We start from the raw sequence: 17,173 nt of genomic DNA, 5'->3' as shown, positions 1-17,173 counted from the left end.
CAAAGTTACGGACACTGACTACAGTTAGTGATTTATCACAAAATCACGAATCATCGTGATTGGGAATGAATGCGATCGAATCACTCGTGATTCAAAAGTAGCAATTCATCTCTAAATTTATGACATAGGTACCTAAAGTGTTAACGAGTCGAACGAAGTCGCCTTAAACATAATTTCCATTCTTATAAATACTTTTATTCATTAAAGTAATAGCACGGAAAAAATGTTGAATCATATTATCTTTATTACTCAAAGATTAAGTTAATTATAAATATTCGTTGTTTACATTTCTAAATTAATAGCTGAAGAAATCGAAATGAAAGAAAGCATTTTCGAAAAGTAAAAATGTATTATAATTCCTTGAGAAAATTATGTACGATAACAAGAGGATCGAGACATATTTTTACAATTCTATTTTTGCATTACATACAACTGTAGTAGCCCCGTTACTAAGATATGAATATAAATTGGATACAAAACTAATAGACTTGTCTTTTCAAAATCTTAACATATTATAATTAACAAAACGTTTGTTACAACGTACTGCTACAAAAGATACATTTGTATTTTTCTTTTAAAAACAATGCGCTTCTATTTGAAATAATGTACAGTTCAAGATCATACGTTGTAATTTTGCGTAATGCCATGTCGCGTACTGTGTACAGTTTCAATATTTCCATCGTTGGACTTAAAAACTAAATGCTTCATAAATATTTGCACCGAGCGTTTTAAGTTCGTTATTTGTCACAAAATGTTGCAATAAATCTGCCTGAAAATTTTGCGAAGCAGATTTATCCGGTACTTGGCAATTTATGATTGGTATTATTTTAGCCATGGGCATCGACACCTGACTGATACTGACGAATGAATTCTCATGGCAGTTTGCTTCTTCGTTACCTATTTTCTTCCAAGTCGTATGATTCTGACTCGATGTTCCTGGTATCGAAATATCATTTGGGGTTTTGTCGTTCTTCGCTGCGCATGGTTGAATGAAAAATGCAGAAATGTGATCCACCAACAAACTAAACCCACTCCTGATATTACTCTGCGTAATCTTTTGTACTTCTTCGCTCTCCAGGAGATCAAGAGTTTCGTTGATTAATTTCCCTATCGTGGTTTCTTGTTGATCGCAGTTTATTTCTAACATGTATTTGGCAAGATTTTTCACAGGATCCCTCGAGGTATCTGTAGATATAGACGACGTTAATGCCCAATATATTTCTTCTATATCCCTTAAGTATACCTGATCTTTCAAAGACATCGGGGTTACTATTTCTGCGACTTTATCTTTTATAAGCGAGCTTAATCTTTTTATTCCGTCGTGCATAAAACTACCTGAGAGAGACATATATTTCGTCTGTACAATGTTTTCTGTGGTGGTACCATTGGGTTTCTGGGTGTCTTTGTAAACGTGGCCACCCATTACGTTAAACTGAATCCTTATTAAAGTAGCTAACATGGCGTACGAATATATTATTACAGCCGACTTAGTGATCGTGGTAACTCTTAACTCATTCCAACACACTATTTTGTCAGTGCAGCCGCTTCTAAGTTTATTTAGAATCACTTCCGTATCTACAACCTTCATTATAGAGACTCTCAAAGTCGATGCGAGGGAAATAATCATCTGATCGCAAGTTTTCTCGGTACAATCAAAGTACTGTCTCCTTTTCGTCCTTTCGAGCATCTCCCTTATCTCTTTCTCTTGCCATTCTCGAAGCTTGCGTTGCATGTATCTTATGAAAATAACACTGCTGATAACGACGCTTCCCAGTATAAACTTTTGCCTGTGACGGTTAATGAAAGCACGGATTCTCGATAACATCTTCTAAAATAATTTACGTGAAGTAGCTGTTGGGTGTAAAATGCGCATAGTTTGTCTCAAACATCGATAACGTATTTCCCTGGAATTCGATTGTTCGCTTTCCCCTCGATCACGAAGCTATTTACTGTACGTCCATTTCACCACGGTTGTTTAAAACTACACGTTCTAATCTGTTCGTGATAAAATTTGTCGTATCGATGAATCTATCTACGCAGTTTATCAGACACTTCTCAATTTTTGGACCCAAACGTGAAGTGGGACTCTCAACGCAGATTTCCCAACAAATGTCAGTTAAATTAAACGCCAAACCCTGAAAGTAAATCGTTACGTTTGAGAGTGTTTGAGAAGCACATATATTTTATGTGTCGGATGATTTAACTGAGAAAATGCATTCTTTATATATGAATAAATTCGTTTAGAGAAACGGTGTAAGACACTGTTAAAAGATACAGTTTCGATTATTGCTATACTGTTACATACAAAGTTAATATTAATGACTACTTTTTCCTTGTAATTGTGCTATATATACATTTGAATTAATGTTGGTAGTTTGACTTGAAAGAATTCTCACAGAATCGCGAACATCGTAATGAAAATACCGATATCAATTCGCGACTAACTTGAAACTGCTGCTTTTTAGCTTCAGTCTCTATGAAGGCTTCAAATCGTTCATCAACCGCACCTTGCGACCTTTGCTCCTCCATAAAACTCATTCTTTAATCCCCACGGTACTTTTTAATACTGAAATAGTGGAAACATTCGACCTTTAGATCGTTATCACTCGTACGAACCTTATTCCGAATTTCATATGCGCGAACGACCAGTAAAACAGTCAAAATTACATCCGCAGTAAGTGACTTTCTCGGCAGAAATAAAGTTAACAAACTCGATAACGATAATACTCTTAGGTTAATGGTAAACTTTCTAGGTTTAAGTTCAATAGAACTACATGTTATTCTTCGGAATAATGCGATTTCTGTGTAGCGACCAGCGGCCAGTAGCGCCCGGCGTTCGACGCGCCATCTGGTGGTAACTAGGTTAAGATGAGTTAGTTAATTTCTAGTCGTGGGTTAGGGATTTTGGGATAGGTGGTTGGTGAGATTAGTTAATAAAACGCGCGCTTTTGGAGGGATGCGAGGATGCGCATGCGCAGTTACTCCTCTCGATATCGCCAAAGAGAGAAGACGTATATTCGGTTTATTAAGACTAATGGAAGAATATTATTGTTCAGTGCAACAGTTTGTACATTTATTCTTCCTGGGAGACGACATAAACCACTATGTCTGAATTTATGGTATTGATCTCTGCAGGTTAATGCACGATGCTGGTTAAATACAGAATTTTTTAATTTTGTTGAAAAATTTGATACCTTCTTGAATTTTTTTCTAGAAAATGGATAGGATTTCGAGGGTATGTCTAATGATCAAAAATGATTGTAATTGACCCCTGCAACTAAGAATATTTTTTTCAGAACGATTTCAAATTTTTTAATTTTGTTGAAAAATTTGATACCTTCTTGAATTTTTTTCTAGAAAATGGATAGGATTTCGAGGGTATGTCTAATGACCAAAAATGATTGTAATTGTCCCCCACAGCTAACAATATTTTTTTCAGAATGATTTGGAATTTTTTTTTCGTCAAAAAATTTAGGCACTGTCGAGTTTTCTTTAAAATTCGTTTTCGATTTTTAATAAATTTGTTTGATACTGTACAGAAATTTCCTCTAATACTTTTTTGTAGCTAACGATGAGCTCTACTTCCAAACTAAATTTCAATGAAATATATTGACTATTGTAGAAGTTATGGCAGTTTGAAAATTGGACCATTATTATAGGTTTTTTCTCATTTTGCAGAATTAAAAAACAAGTTTGTCTATTCACCAAAAATTATTGTAATTGACTCCTGCAACTAAGAATAATTTTTTTAGAACATTTTGGAATTTTTTTTTTAACGAAAAATTTCAGTACCTACCCCCTGTCGATTTTTCTTAAAATTTCTTTTTTGATTTTTAATAATTTTGTTTAACGTTTTACAGAAAAGTTGTCTAATACTTTTTTGTAGATACTCATGAGTTCTACTTCCAAACTAAATTTCAATGAAATCCATTGACTATTGTAGAAGTTATGGCAGTTTGAAAATTGGACCATTTTTATAGGTTTTTTCTCATTTTGCAGGATTAAAAAACAAGTTTGTCTATTCACCAAAAATTATTGTAATTGACTTCTGCAACTAAGAATAATTTTTTTAGAACATTTTGGAATTTTTTTTTTTATCGAAAAATTTCAGTACCTACCCCTTGTCGATTTTTCTTAAAATTTCGTTTTTGATTTTTAATAATTTTGTTTGACGCTTTACAGAAAAGTTGCCTAATACTTTTTTGTAGATACTCATGAGTTCTACTTCCAAACTAAATTTCAATAAAATCCATTGACTATTGTAAGAGTTATGGCAGTTTGAAAATTGGACCATTTTTATAGGTTTTTTCTCATTTTGCAGAATTAAAAAACAAGTTTGTCTATTCACCAAAAATTATTGTAATTGACTCCTGCAACTAAGAATAATTTTTTTAGAACATTTTGGAATTTTTTTTTTTATCGAAAAATTTCAGTACCTACCCCCTGTCGATTTTTCTTAAAATTTCGTTTTTGATTTTTAATAATTTTGTTTAACGTTTTACAGAAAAGTTGTCTAATACTTTTTTGTAGGTAACCATGAGCTCTACTTCCAAACTAAATTTCAATCAAATATATTGACTATTGTAGGAGTTATGGTTGTTTGAAAATTGGACCATTTTTATAGGTTTTTTTCTCATTTTGCAGAATTAAAAAACAAGTTTGTCTATTCACCAAAAATTATTGTAATTGACTCCTGCAACTAAGAATAATTTTTTTAGAACATTTTGGAATTTTTTTTTTTATCGAAAAATTTCAGTACCTACCCCCTGTCGATTTTTCTTAAAATTTCGTTTTTGATTTTTAATAAATTTGTTTGACGCTTTACAGAAAAGTTGTCTAATACTTTTTTGTAGATATCTATGAGCTCTACTTCAGAAAAAAGTTTCATTGAAATATATTCATTATTGTAGGAGTTATGGCCGTTTCAAAATTACAACCATTTTTATGGGGTTTTTCTCATTTTGCGAGGTCAAGGTGCAACTTTTCCAATATTTTTATAATTGCTACATATTCTACACTAAAATACGCGGCGTTTGGCTTTTTGAACATTAAAATTGTCCAATCCGTTCAGAAGTTATGACATTTTTAAAATTTTTCGGGGTAACATTTCTGGTAAGGAATTTTTTTCTCGAAAATGGGTAGGAATTCGGTGTTATGTCTGTTGACCAAAAATGATTACAATTAACCTCTGCAAACGAAAATAATTTTTTCAAAACGATTTGAAATTTTTTAATTTTGTCGAAAAATTTGATACTTTCTTGAATTTTTTTCTCGAAATTGGGTAGGATTTCGAGGTTATGTCTATTCACCAAAAATGATTGCAATTGACCCCCACAGTTAACAATATTTTTTTCAGAACGATTTGAAATATTTTAATTTCGTTGAAAAATTTTGAACCTTCTCGAATTTTTTTCTCGAAAATGGATAGGATTTCGGAAATATGACTCTTCACCAAAAATGATTACAATTAACCTCTGCAACCGAAAATAATTTTTTCAAAACGATTTGAAATTTTTTAATTTTGTCGAAAAATTTCACACTTTCCCGAATTTTTTTCTCGAAAATGCGCAAAATTTTGGGAGTATGTCTATTCACCAAATATAATCGTAATTGACTCCTCTAGCTAAAAATAATTTTTCCAGAACGATTCGAAATTTTTGAATTTAATTGTTAATAACTTTTTAACGAAGTCTCCATCAACAAATTGTTATTCTTGATTGTCGTCTTATTTTGGCCTCCAGAATCCCCCATTAAAATTTTACCCTATATACCCTACATGCATATGGAGTTGAAAAGCTTAACTCCACTTTTCAAAAATGTTTCAATTTCGATACATTACCATACTTCGGTAACAACGTTAATCGCATAATAAATATCCATCGCACGTAATTGAATGGAGAATTCACGATCGAGGCTTGTGAGAATGTCATGAACTTTAAAGTGAAAGGCTACGTTCCCGCAATACTAATGGAAAAAACTCAACTATTTCTATCCGCTGCTTACTCTAACTCTCATCTCATCTAATATCACCTTCTATCACTCTACTTCTCGCTAGATAACAATTAACAATAAAACTATGCAGCAAAAAAGTGACGCACTATTTTAAACAAATTATATTTATTACTTTTAAAAATGCGATTACAGATATATAAAATTTATTGCGCGTCCTGACATGTATATACGTTCTTATAAAAGTTGGAATACGATAACAGTGGATGATAAGATACCATACACGCAATGTTGCAATTTCTTAACTCCGTGTATTTTATAAAATTCTATTTTAGATATGTGATAGAGCTTACCAAAAATAAAGATTCTACACTGAACCTTTATAATCAGTTTCAATTAAACTATACTTTAAAGAAACATATTAATACTTTGAACAATTATATCGAAGCAAGTTTCTACAGATTTTAGAGCAAAATTTTCAATAGTATATTCTTCCCTAATCAAGTTTCGAGGCATACAGAATCAGAGTAAACAAAATTGTCCTTTTAATACACAGCGATTGGAAATTGTTTAGACTTAAAAAAACAGAGGAAAATGTAACGCTTATTCAGCAGCATCTTCCTTCGATACGCTGAATGGCTCAGTTACAGCCTCAGCTCCACAATCAGCAATTACAACATCCTTCGTTGGCCTATCGCGAGTATCTGTGTTCACATTCTCAATTTTTCGAACTAAATCCTGTAAAAATATTCTCACGTAAAAATTGTACACTTTAATACGTATCTAACATATCTATGACGTACCATTCCTTTAATTATTTTACCAAACACAACATGTCTACCGTCAAGCCACGGAGTTCTCTTAACGGTAATAAAGAACTGAGAACCGTTGGTATCTTTGCCAGCGTTTGCCATGGACAGCCATCCTGCGCCATAGTGTTTCAGTTTGAAGTTCTCATCTTCGAAGCGAGCTCCGTAAATACTGTGTCCTGAAAGTTGGAAACTTTTAAGTGAACTGTGTCGCTCCGTGTTGAATGTGCGAATCGATGACGAGTCAAACCTCCGGTTCCATCTCCTTTTGTGAAATCTCCTCCTTGGATCATAAACTCACGAATGATTCTATGGAACTTGCTACCCTTGTATCCTTCCCCCTGAGGCTTTTTAGACAGTTCTACGAAGTTTTTGACTGTCTTCGGGACAGTCTTCCCGAACAGACCAATTTCGATTCTTCCTTCGGGTTTGCCATCGATGGTAATATCAAACCACACCTATACGTACGCATTGACTTATTTTTAACAAAAATGTTACAAACCATTAAATGGAATTTACAAATTACAGATAAATGAAAATACTACAAATTAAAGATAAATGAAATTGTTATTTTATAATAGAGAAATTTCAGAAATTTTATTCTTACCAACTCTATATGGAAACATGAATCCTTTGTTATCGTGTATGAATCGATACAGGAAATTTGCTTACCTTGTCTGTTACTTTCGGGCCTTTTTTATCGTCGGCGTTACTACTCGAACAAAAGACCGACAGGACGATACCCACTAACAAAAGTAATTTCATTATTGAATGTTTTAATTCGTCAGGAGCCAACTGGACAAAGGCTTCTCAACGACTGCGCTCTGTCAGAGTGGAACGCACTGTGCTGGACACAGTCGAACGTGGAGCCCTGTGCGCGCGCATACGTTAGAAATGTGGGACCGTGCGATTGGTTACATTCACTCGTGCAGTGACGTATGAACAATTTTACGAAGAATTAAAAATAATAGAAAGTTGAAGCGAATTATGGGCAGGCTTGCACACAATTTGGAATAGAAGTATTCACTATGGAAGCCTAAGAAATATCAGAATAAAATATTTATATTCTTTGATTAAACTATTCCAAAATTTTCTCGAATTTTTTTCTAGGAAATGGGTAGGATTTCGGGGATATGACTTTTCACCAAAAATGATTGTAATTGACCCCTAAAGTCAAAAATATTTTTTTTGGAATGATTTGGAATTTTTTAATTTTGTCGAAAAATTTCAAATTTTCTCGAATTTTTTTCTAGGAAATGCGTGAGAATTTGGGGGTATGTCTAATGACCAAAAATGATTGTAATTGCCCCCCATAGCTAACAATATTTTTTTTGGAACGATTTGAAATTTTTTAATTTTGTCGAAAAATTTCAAATTTTCTCGAATTTTTTTCTAGGAAATGCGTGAGAATTTGGGGGTATGTCTAATGACCAAAAATGATTGTAATTGCCCCCCATAGCTAACAATATTTTTTTTGGAACGATTTGAAACTTTTTAATTTTGTCGAAAAATTTCAAATTTTCTCGAATTTTTTTCTAGGAAATGAGTAAAATTTCGAGGTTATGTGTAATGACCAAAAATGGTTGTAATGGACCCCTGCAATCGAAAATATTTTTTTTGGAACGATTTGAAATTTTTTAATTTTCAATGATTGAACACCCTGTATATGGTCGAATGAATAAAACGTTCTGGAGATTGATATAATTGAAAGGAAGCTTTCTATTCCAGATATCATTGTCGCTACAATTCACTGTCTGTTTTTGTTCAGTCATGTTGTAACGTTGTCACAGTGTAGCATAGTTGTTACTAAAGATGGCGAGCAAAGTCACTAATCGTTATTTATTATAGTAATTGCAAAATCACGATCATGGTCGTGACTTAACCTCATTCATAACCGTGATCGTGATTCTTTCGTTCCGACTTGCAGCGTGTTTGCGTGAATTTGCTTACTGTAATTACAATTGTATATTTTGATTGAATTATTTCTTGTAAAATACTTTGACGTAGCTTGCATACAGGGTGTTCGAATACTTCTGGGAAAATTTTTAATGGAGGATTCTAGAGACCAAAATAAGACGAAAATCAAAGATACTAATTTGTCGATTGAGGCTTCGTTAAAAAGTTATTAATAATTATATTAAAAAATTTCAAATCGTTCTGAAAAAAATATTGTTATCTGCAGGGGGCAATTACAATCATTTTTGGTCATTAGACATAACCTCGAAATCCTAACCACTTTCGAGAAAAAAATTCGAGAATGTTTGAAATTTTTTGACGAAATTAAAAAATTTTAAATCGTTCTAAAAAAATTATTTTCTGTTGCAAGGGTCGATTGCAATCATTTTTTATCATTAGACATACCCCCAAATTCCTACGCATTTTCGAGAAAAAAAATTCCTTACCAAAAATCTAATTTGGCGCCAAAATTTTTTGACGAAATTAAAATACTTCAAATCGTTCTGAAAAAAATATTGTTAGCTGCGGGGGTCAATTACAGTCATTTTTGGTCATTTGACATAACCTCGAAATCTTATCCATTTTCGAGAAAAAAATTCGAGAAGATTTGAAATTTTTCGATGAAATTAAAAAATTTCAAAACATTCTAAAAAAATTATTTTCTGTTGCGAGGGTCGATTGCAATCATTTTTGATCATTAGACATACCCCCAAATTCCTACGCATTTTCGAGAAAAAAATTCTTAACCGAAAATCTAATTATGCGCCATTTTTCGACGAAAGTAAAATATTTCAAATCGTTCTAAAAAAATTATTTTCTGTTGCAAGGGTCGATTGCAATCATTTTTGGTCATTTGACATAACCTCGAAATCTTACCCACTTTCGAGAAAAAAATTCGAGAAGATTTGAAATTTTTCGACGAAATTAAAAAATTTCAAAACATTCTAAAAAAATTATTTTCTGTTGCGAGGGTCGATTGCAATCATTTTTGGTCATTACACATACCCCCAAATTCCTACGCATTTTCGAGAAAAAAATTCCTAACCGAAAATCTAATTTGGCGCCAAAATTTTTCGACGAAAAAAAAAAATTTCAAATCGTTCTGGAAAAATTATTTTCAATTGCGGGGGTTAATTGCAATCATTTTTGGTCATTAAACATAACCTCGAAATTCTACCCACTTTTGAGAAAAAAATTCGAGAAGCTGTGAAATTTTTCGACGAAATTAAAATATTTCAAATCTTTCTGAAAAAAATATTGTTTGCTGTGGGGGTCAATAGCAATCATTTTTGGTCATTAGACATAACCTCGAAATCCTACCCACTTTCGAGAAAAAAATTCATTACTGGGGAAACTTTAAACGTTAATAACTTTTTAACGAAGCCTCCATCAACAAATTGATATTTTTGAATAACACCCTGTATAACATAAATTTTAAATTACTCTATGTTTTAAAAATAAAAAGTAATTCAATTATTTTTCCCCTATTTTATATCAGTATTTTGAAGGGTAAAATATCAATGTTAACATCGTAATATTATTCATTTAAATAATAGTGTAAAATTAAACGTGACCAAATTATTCATGATTCATAAATAGCAGTTCTAGCAATCACTAGTTACTCTATGGCGTTGTATTACATGGTTAAATTATATAAAAATAATGTAAAAATTAGCATGCAATGAACAGATTGGGCATTTACTCAAATGTAATGTTTTCACACGAATAAATAAGAAAAAATTTACATAATACCTAATAAAACAAAAACGAAGAGTTACTGACAGATTACTCAGGTTTTCTTAGTGTCATCAACAAGAAATATTAGCAACGAGTTAACATCTTACTAGTTACGAAAAGGTTACATATTAGATACAAAGCAAACGCATTTACTTGATCATAAATTTATTCCAGGGATGTGAAGTTAAACAAATTTCATTGATTTTTATAAACGAAGGTGTGTTTACTACGTAACCACAAATATAAGAAACAGGAAACTCGTAGAAAATTCGATTATCGATCGAACATTCTCGATCTAGTGATATAATTGTCCCTAGGTTTAGTATTTTTTGTTGGAGGACTGGTAACACTGAAGATTTAAAAAAAGGCGCGAACGCTAGTGGCGCCCTCTGGTGTTACGTACATTAAATATATTTTCAAAAGAACAAAATTATAATACACTTTTCTTTTTACGTCATGGAAGACTAATAGAAATTATTATGGTTTACATTCTTGATGATAAGGTTCCAAGGTTCGAAAATCTCTCCATGTTGGGGGTAAGGCACTATGTAGATGCAAGCCACAACGTTTGCATGGATCGCTAAATAAATTATTCAAGCTGTGGAACCAAGTCTAGGAAAAAAGAATGCAAGATATCAAGTTTCATTAAATGATCAAATTATTTACAATCTATAATTTACTTACCATAAATGATCGAACAGCTAATTCAGGTAATGCTGGCGAATAAAAGTGCAACATCGCAGCATGAGCATTTTCTGTCACTTTCCTGAAAACTTTGTGTCTGGATTCTGTCCACAGATCCATAGTTTCACCATAACCTTTAACAACCACCCATTCAATCATTACACCTTTAAATGCTATCACCCCTTTTAAAACGTGTCCCAGCGTAACATGTAACACTACGTTTGATGCAAATGGTCGTGATATAGATACTGTCATGTCATTGAAAAGTCTATCGAAAGTAGCTATCATCGAATCTACTTGCCTGTGAAGCAAAACATATCGTAACAATTCTATAACAATACGTAATATCTTGTATCTCAACACTTTGACTGCCACGGTGACCATCGGTGACCGGAGTTGAATGAAAATTGACACTTAGTGCATTCTGAGCAGTTAAAAATTTTCATTGGAACACTGAAAATGAAAGGTTAATTTCTACGAAATCTTGCATCTGACGGTCCTGTCGTCGTGGCAGTCAAAGTGTCGAACAGCTGGAATTATTAAACTTACTGTTGAGGAACATTGTGATTACTCGTTTGAACTCTGCCTCTTTTTGTTCTACTAGAAGACCTTTTCAACGAATTTTGGCTAAGCAGTGTTTGAGCAACGTTACTGTATTCGTGAATTTTGTCGGTCCATTTGTAACTGTTTACCAGCGTACTGTACAATGCTTGTCTTTCTTGCGTAGTCTCTTGACTAAGATACGCAGTACTTGCTAGATTAAATGGCCCTGGCGGTGGATTTAAACTACTCACAGCTTGTTCGACGTCTCTAAATAAGAAAAAAGATTGAATATAATACATCTACAAGATGAATGTACTTTTCTAACGCAACAGTATTACCGTAAATTAACGCTGACAGTTGTTAAGAGTTCTTGCAATTCGAGCAAATATTTATTCTCTTTATTTTCCTCCCCATGATCTGCTCTTAATCCATTTCCCAGAGAATCGAATACTTGGCCAACACTGGAACGAAGTACTTTAATTGCTGTCAATGCAGTCTGCAGTTGTTCCATTTTATCGTTGTTTAAAATACGAGCATAGTGAGGATTTATGACATTAAGTTTCCTTGGAAACACTGCCGGCATTTAACCTCAAAAGTACACAAAAACATCTTCCACAAATAGTTCGTTATCTTCAACGCTAGATGGCGCTTATTTATCGACCTCGGGCCCTCTGGTGCTAAAACGCCCAAGTTTGTCGTGGAATAGTTCATTATCTTCAACGCTAGATGGCGATTTTTATCGACCTCTGGCCCTCTGGTGTTAAAACGCCCAAGTTTGTCGTGGAATTCGTTATTATCAACGCTAGTGGCGCGTATTTATCGACTTTAGGCCCTCTGGTGCTGAAACGCCCAAGTTTGTCGTGGAATAGTTGAATCATGAGGTTATAGCCGTAAAACACTAACAAATACAGCTCTTTAGAAGGTATGGAGGATTCTGCTGTATTCTTATTATCTATTAAACAATCTTTTTGTAATCGTCTCCTAGCAATAAACAAAATCATTAACATTAACGTTTCTAACATAACAAGCCTTGATTTCAAACCTCCAGTCGGCAGTGTAGAACGCAACTGCCTCCACAAGGTTGATAAAAGACCGCCATCTATCGTTGGAAATAGAGAACTATTCCACGACAAACTTGGGCGTTTTAGCACCAGAGGGTCTGAGGTCGATAAAAAACCGCCATCTATCGTTGGAAATAAGGAACTATTCCACGACAAACTTGGGCGTTTTAGCACCAGGGGGCCCTGGTGATTATCGCGAGGACTAGGGAGTTCCTAGAAACAAATCCCCTAGAGCACCCCTGCCTCCATCTCGACGGTTGGCATTTGACGCTCACTGCGCCATCTGCGGTAGTAACCAGGAAGTTTTTACAAAAGTGGGGTATATGAAGTAACCGCATCCTGGATGAAGTAGTACTACGCGATTCCACGCGTCATATATGGTCACACGTATATTTCTGCACACATTATACCACGATCTGTATTATATCAGACATTATACGGTGTACAAATACACATATTCACTTTTACGTTGTCACACTTGATCAACACTTTCATATAAATACTACGGATTAATTAGTCCGTCAAGTATAAAGAAGTTATGCAGTTTTTGCGCCAGTGTCGCTCGCGCGGAAGTATGGTTATATTTAGTATATGACGACTATAGTGTTGTGGAGTACGAAACACTGCCACTCCCCCGCCGCAATACTCATATATCTTCATTTTGTTTGATAATTTCGGGAAAATGGAGGACATTTTTCAATGGTGTCGCGAAGGAAACGCCATGCAAGTGCGCGTTTGGCTGGACGACACTGAACATGACATGAACCAAGGGTGAATATACGAAAACTCTTTTCCCAAAATAGACTCGTTCAATCTTGTGGTTTTCGAATTTAAAAAATTTTTTTTTTTGGTTAAGTTGAATTTTAATCATTTACTGACTCCAAACAAATATATAACAAATACCAGACTGTTTCCTTCGTCATGGTTGTTTCGACTTGAATTTTACTTCATTCATGACTTCACGTTCTATCTATAGCGATGACCATGGGTTCAGTCCACTCCATTGGTGCTGCAAGGAAGGCCACTTGAAGTTGGCGGAGTTGCTAGTTAGCAGAGGTGCGAGAATCAATGCTACGAACAGAGGAGTCGATACTCCGCTTCATCTTGCTTCCGCTCACGGTCACAAGGAAATAGTTCAACTGGTAAAGTAAATCTAACACTATTAATTGCACTACGCTGAAATTCTGAAGAAACGAGCCCTGATATCGGAGCTTGAAACACGATATTCACTAGTTTGACTCGTGGTACTCATGTTTCGTTGAAATGTCGAGTTATTCACATTTGACATGAAATTGAACGACGAGCCTGACTCGTGATACTCAAGCTTGGCCTAATTAAGGTTCTAAACCTAACGTTACAGAACTTATAAACATTATTTGTTGTTTAATTGAATATACACTGATTAAAAGAAATCTTGCATTTGAACGTAACTGTTAACACAGCGAATTACAATAAAAAAGTTTCTAGCAACAAACTTTGAATCGAGCAGTTCAGATATTGTCTACGAAGCGAAGATGCAAAGACTTGAACAGAATTTAAACTTGCAGTTGCTCAGAAATCGCGCAGACGTTAACGTCACAAACGAGCATGGGAACACTGCTCTTCACTATGCCTGTTTTTGGGGTGACCAACCAGTCGCTGAAGAGTTGGTGGCTGCTGGTGCTCTCGTGTCCATTGCGAACAAAGATGGAGACACTCCTCTGGATAAAGCGAGGGGTCTCCTTGCTAAGAGACTGCACGGTAGCCAATCAATGATCAAAAAGCCACATTAAGTCTGTGGTACAGTGAACTAACGCAGGATTTAACTTTTTGTTAGACTTGGCTGTAGAGTACGGGCAGGATTTGAAGAAGATCCAGTTCAAGGATCAGAGCTGGTTGGGCCTGAAAACCAGAAGTAGTAAGTGATGTATCGTGTATGTTGTTCGATGGAATATTGAATTTCTAATTTTGTTCAGGAGATGCAACACTGTCGAGGCACAAAGGAATAAACATGGCAGACCTGTCGTTGCATACGCATTTAGCGAGCACGCCAAGCGGCGAGACGTGGCGGGGACGCTGGCAGAACAACGACATAGTGGCGAAGATCTTGAACATACGCGACTGCACCGCGCGCATCTCGAGAGACTTCAACGAGGAGTTCCCCAAACTGAGGATTTTCTCACACCCCAACGTCCTCCCTGTGCTTGGCTGCGTCAATCAGCCGCCTCAATTGGCCACTGTTTCGCAGTACATGGCTCGCGGTAGCTTGCACCGCCTCCTCCATGGGGGTACAGGCGTGGTCGTCGACACAGCGCGAGCATTGAGATTGGCTCTCGACATTGCAAGAGCCATGGCGTTCCTGCACGGGCTGGAGAGGCAGAACAGATGCAGATTTCATCTGAATAGCAAACACATTATGGTACGTTCCCTCTTCCATGCTTCGATTCTTCCCTATATCAGTTTTTATCTATCATATCGTAGATCGACGAGGATTTGACTGCCCGTGTGAACATGGCGGACTCGAAATTCTCGTTCCAAGAGGTTGGTCGGATCTACGAGCCAGCTTGGATGTCGCCAGAAGCTTTAAGCAAACGTCCAGCAGACATAAACCTCGAAGCCAGTGACATGTGGAGTTTCGCTGTGCTGCTGTGGGAGCTTGCGACGCGAGAAGTCCCATTCGCGGACCTTTCGCCGATGGAGTGCGGCATGAAGGTCAGTTTTAAACATTTCAAATGAGTTTTTGATCACGCGTGTCATCTTTCAGATTGCACTCGAGGATCTCCGCGTCAGCATACCGCCAGGGATCTCGCCGCACCTCGCCAAGCTCATTCGAATATGCATGAACGAGGATCCCGGGAAACGTCCATCTTTCGACATGGTTGTCCCAATACTCGACAAAATGAAACGCTAACTGCAACATTTCTCATTTTCTAATCGCAAAAACACTGAAAGAAATACTTCATTCCCCGAAAGAAAGGATCAAAAGCAGTGCCTCTATTAAAACGACTGAATTCTATTTTTTATAGTAATATTTCAAGATATGTGCCTCGTAAAGCTTCCATAGTGTATTTATACAGTGACGAGTTTACTGTTGCATATAATTTATAAATGTATTTATTCTTATCTACACGTTGTCTAATGAAATATTAACATTCTTTTTTAAACGTACTTCAGTTGGATTTCGTTACATTATTGTCGTTTGTTGAATGTTATAAATGTGTATTCATTATTCTAGTTTCTTTTCAAATCCCTCTGTTTGAATATTTGCACCTATTGTGTCGATATTGAATGCTACACGATGTGATTTTTGAGTTTACTATACCTCTGATGGCGCTGCTCGTGAAAATCGTAAAAGGACGAGAAAAAAAACGCCCCCTCCCCCCCCTTGGCAAGTCCAGTCTCGAAAGACTGGAATATTGGACGTCGTTCGAGGAGTGCTTATATAGGAACTGAGAGTCGTGGAACGCTTGTGAGAGCGCGAGCCCTCTGGCGGCGAGCACGCGAAGCGACGCCACAAGACTTCAAGATTGAGGGTAAGTGTTCACAAGAATTCTTTTGACTATAAAAAGTGCTACTTTTTTTTTGATAAATTTGCAGAGATTTCAAGGTCGACTTTATGGTTTAAATAGAACCTTATATTTTTCTTATTTTGAGCGCGATTAGGATTATTTAGACGATTCAAATAGACTTGAATTAGTGTTAAAGCATCTATTATAATGTAAGAATTGTTTATCATTTTTTGTGATCGTGAGTTTTAATAGTTCGTTGAAATTGTTTAAATAGCCGCTATTAAAAAGAATATTTTCATGAATATAGTAATTTATGATGAACGTTATTAATGTTTTTTCATTATCGAAGAAGGCAGAGAAAAAGTTTAGTTAATTTAGTGAAATTTAGTTTTGTTTAAAACATTTTTAAGAATGTTTATAAATAGTTAATATATTCACAGGGGTGAGGTATGTTATATATAGGGTGTTTGGTTACTCCTGGGAATGAAATTTTAATGGGAGATTCTGGGGGCCAAAATAAGACGAAAATCAAGAATAACAATTTGTTGATTGAGGCTTCGTTGAAAAGTTATTAACATTTAAGATGTGATTTTTGAGTTTACTATACCTCTGATGGCGCTGCTCGTGAAAATCGTAAAAGGACGAGAAAAAAAAACGCCCCCCCCCCCTTGGCAAGTCCAGTCTCGAAAGACTGGAATATTGGACGTCGTTCGAGGAGTGCTTATATAGGAACTGAGAGTCGTGGAACGTTTGTGAGAGCGCAAGCCCTCTGGCGGCGAGCACGCGAAGCGACGCCACAAGACTTCAAAATTGAGGGTAAGTGTTCACAAGAATTCTTTTGACTATGAAAAGTGCTACTTTTTTTTTGATAAATTTGCAGAGATTTCAAGGTCGATTTTATTGTTTAAATAGAATCTTATTTTGAGCGCGATTAGGATTATTTAGA

The 17,173-nt window shown here is 35.3% G+C and overlaps 5 protein-coding genes across 6 annotated transcripts; 1 reads left to right on the top strand and 4 right to left on the bottom strand.

Moving 5' to 3' along the window:
* Nucleotides 1–226: 226 nt before the first annotated feature.
* Nucleotides 227–1,968, bottom strand: Pex3 (peroxisomal biogenesis factor 3). The gene has a single exon (XM_076779877.1). The coding sequence runs from the start codon at nucleotides 1,823–1,825 to the stop codon at nucleotides 689–691; it is 1,137 nt and encodes a 378-aa protein (XP_076635992.1). The 5' UTR covers nucleotides 1,826–1,968; the 3' UTR covers nucleotides 227–688.
* LOC143349031 (mitochondrial import inner membrane translocase subunit Tim8 A-like) lies at nucleotides 1,813–2,734 on the bottom strand. Of its 2 annotated transcripts, none has more exons than XM_076779879.1 (2): nucleotides 2,446–2,734; nucleotides 1,813–2,135 (listed from the first exon to the last, which is right to left on the bottom strand). In XM_076779879.1, the coding sequence occupies exons 1-2, from the start codon at nucleotides 2,536–2,538 to the stop codon at nucleotides 1,947–1,949; spliced, it is 282 nt and encodes a 93-aa protein (XP_076635994.1). In that variant the 5' UTR covers nucleotides 2,539–2,734; the 3' UTR covers nucleotides 1,813–1,946. The 2 variants fall into 2 exon arrangements, with proteins under 2 accessions (XP_076635994.1, XP_076635993.1); XM_076779878.1 differs by having other exon boundaries at nucleotides 1,947–2,135; nucleotides 2,425–2,734.
* Nucleotides 2,735–6,473: 3,739 nt separating this feature from the next.
* Nucleotides 6,474–7,619, bottom strand: Ppib (peptidylprolyl isomerase B (cyclophilin B)). Its single transcript, XM_076779995.1, has 4 exons — nucleotides 7,431–7,619; nucleotides 7,009–7,216; nucleotides 6,753–6,937; nucleotides 6,474–6,687 (listed from the first exon to the last, which is right to left on the bottom strand). Exons 1-4 carry the CDS (start codon nucleotides 7,521–7,523, stop codon nucleotides 6,553–6,555), a joined length of 621 nt encoding a protein of 206 aa, XP_076636110.1. The 5' UTR covers nucleotides 7,524–7,619; the 3' UTR covers nucleotides 6,474–6,552.
* Nucleotides 7,620–10,606: 2,987 nt separating this feature from the next.
* Nucleotides 10,607–12,342, bottom strand: Med27 (mediator complex subunit 27). The gene is made up of 4 exons (XM_076779993.1): nucleotides 12,017–12,342; nucleotides 11,685–11,945; nucleotides 11,136–11,436; nucleotides 10,607–11,063 (listed from the first exon to the last, which is right to left on the bottom strand). Exons 1-4 carry the CDS (start codon nucleotides 12,259–12,261, stop codon nucleotides 10,929–10,931), a joined length of 942 nt encoding a protein of 313 aa, XP_076636108.1. The 5' UTR covers nucleotides 12,262–12,342; the 3' UTR covers nucleotides 10,607–10,928.
* A 648-nt stretch (nucleotides 12,343–12,990) lies between these two features.
* On the top strand, nucleotides 12,991–15,965 carry Ilk (integrin linked kinase). The gene is made up of 7 exons (XM_076779315.1): nucleotides 12,991–13,510; nucleotides 13,716–13,881; nucleotides 14,287–14,479; nucleotides 14,556–14,636; nucleotides 14,695–15,137; nucleotides 15,200–15,430; nucleotides 15,483–15,965. Exons 1-7 carry the CDS (start codon nucleotides 13,422–13,424, stop codon nucleotides 15,627–15,629), a joined length of 1,350 nt encoding a protein of 449 aa, XP_076635430.1. The 5' UTR covers nucleotides 12,991–13,421; the 3' UTR covers nucleotides 15,630–15,965.
* Nucleotides 15,966–17,173: the final 1,208 nt, after the last annotated feature.

The sequence above is a fragment of the Colletes latitarsis genome, chromosome 12, assembly GCF_051014445.1.
Source record: "Colletes latitarsis isolate SP2378_abdomen chromosome 12, iyColLati1, whole genome shotgun sequence".
In the NCBI taxonomy this organism is placed as follows: Eukaryota; Metazoa; Arthropoda; class Insecta; order Hymenoptera; family Colletidae; genus Colletes; species Colletes latitarsis.
This window is presented reverse-complemented; position numbering and strand designations above follow the sequence as displayed.

Coding starts and splice junctions, on each gene's coding strand:
- Pex3 (XM_076779877.1), bottom strand. CDS start 1,825: ATGTTATCGAGAATCCGTGCTTTCATTAACCGTCACAGGCAAAAGTTT.
- LOC143349031 (XM_076779878.1), bottom strand. CDS start 2,538: ATGAGTTTTATGGAGGAGCAAAGGTCGCAAGGTGCGGTTGATGAACGA. Junction 2,136..2,424: donor TTAGTCGCGAATTGATATCG/GTATTTTCATTA, acceptor ATTTACTTTCAG/GGTTTGGCGTTTAATTTAAC.
- Ppib (XM_076779995.1), bottom strand. CDS start 7,523: ATGAAATTACTTTTGTTAGTGGGTATCGTCCTGTCGGTCTTTTGTTCG. Junction 7,217..7,430: donor GCCCGAAAGTAACAGACAAG/GTAAGCAAATTT, acceptor GCGTACGTATAG/GTGTGGTTTGATATTACCAT. Junction 6,688..6,752: donor GTAAAATAATTAAAGGAATG/GTACGTCATAGA, acceptor ATATTTTTACAG/GATTTAGTTCGAAAAATTGA.
- Med27 (XM_076779993.1), bottom strand. CDS start 12,261: ATGCCGGCAGTGTTTCCAAGGAAACTTAATGTCATAAATCCTCACTAT. Junction 11,946..12,016: donor ACTGTCAGCGTTAATTTACG/GTAATACTGTTG, acceptor TTTCTTATTTAG/AGACGTCGAACAAGCTGTGA. Junction 11,064..11,135: donor TAGCTGTTCGATCATTTATG/GTAAGTAAATTA, acceptor CTTTTTTCCTAG/ACTTGGTTCCACAGCTTGAA.
- Ilk (XM_076779315.1), top strand. CDS start 13,422: ATGGAGGACATTTTTCAATGGTGTCGCGAAGGAAACGCCATGCAAGTG. Junction 13,882..14,286: donor ACAAGGAAATAGTTCAACTG/GTAAAGTAAATC, acceptor TTAAACTTGCAG/TTGCTCAGAAATCGCGCAGA. Junction 15,431..15,482: donor CGATGGAGTGCGGCATGAAG/GTCAGTTTTAAA, acceptor GTCATCTTTCAG/ATTGCACTCGAGGATCTCCG.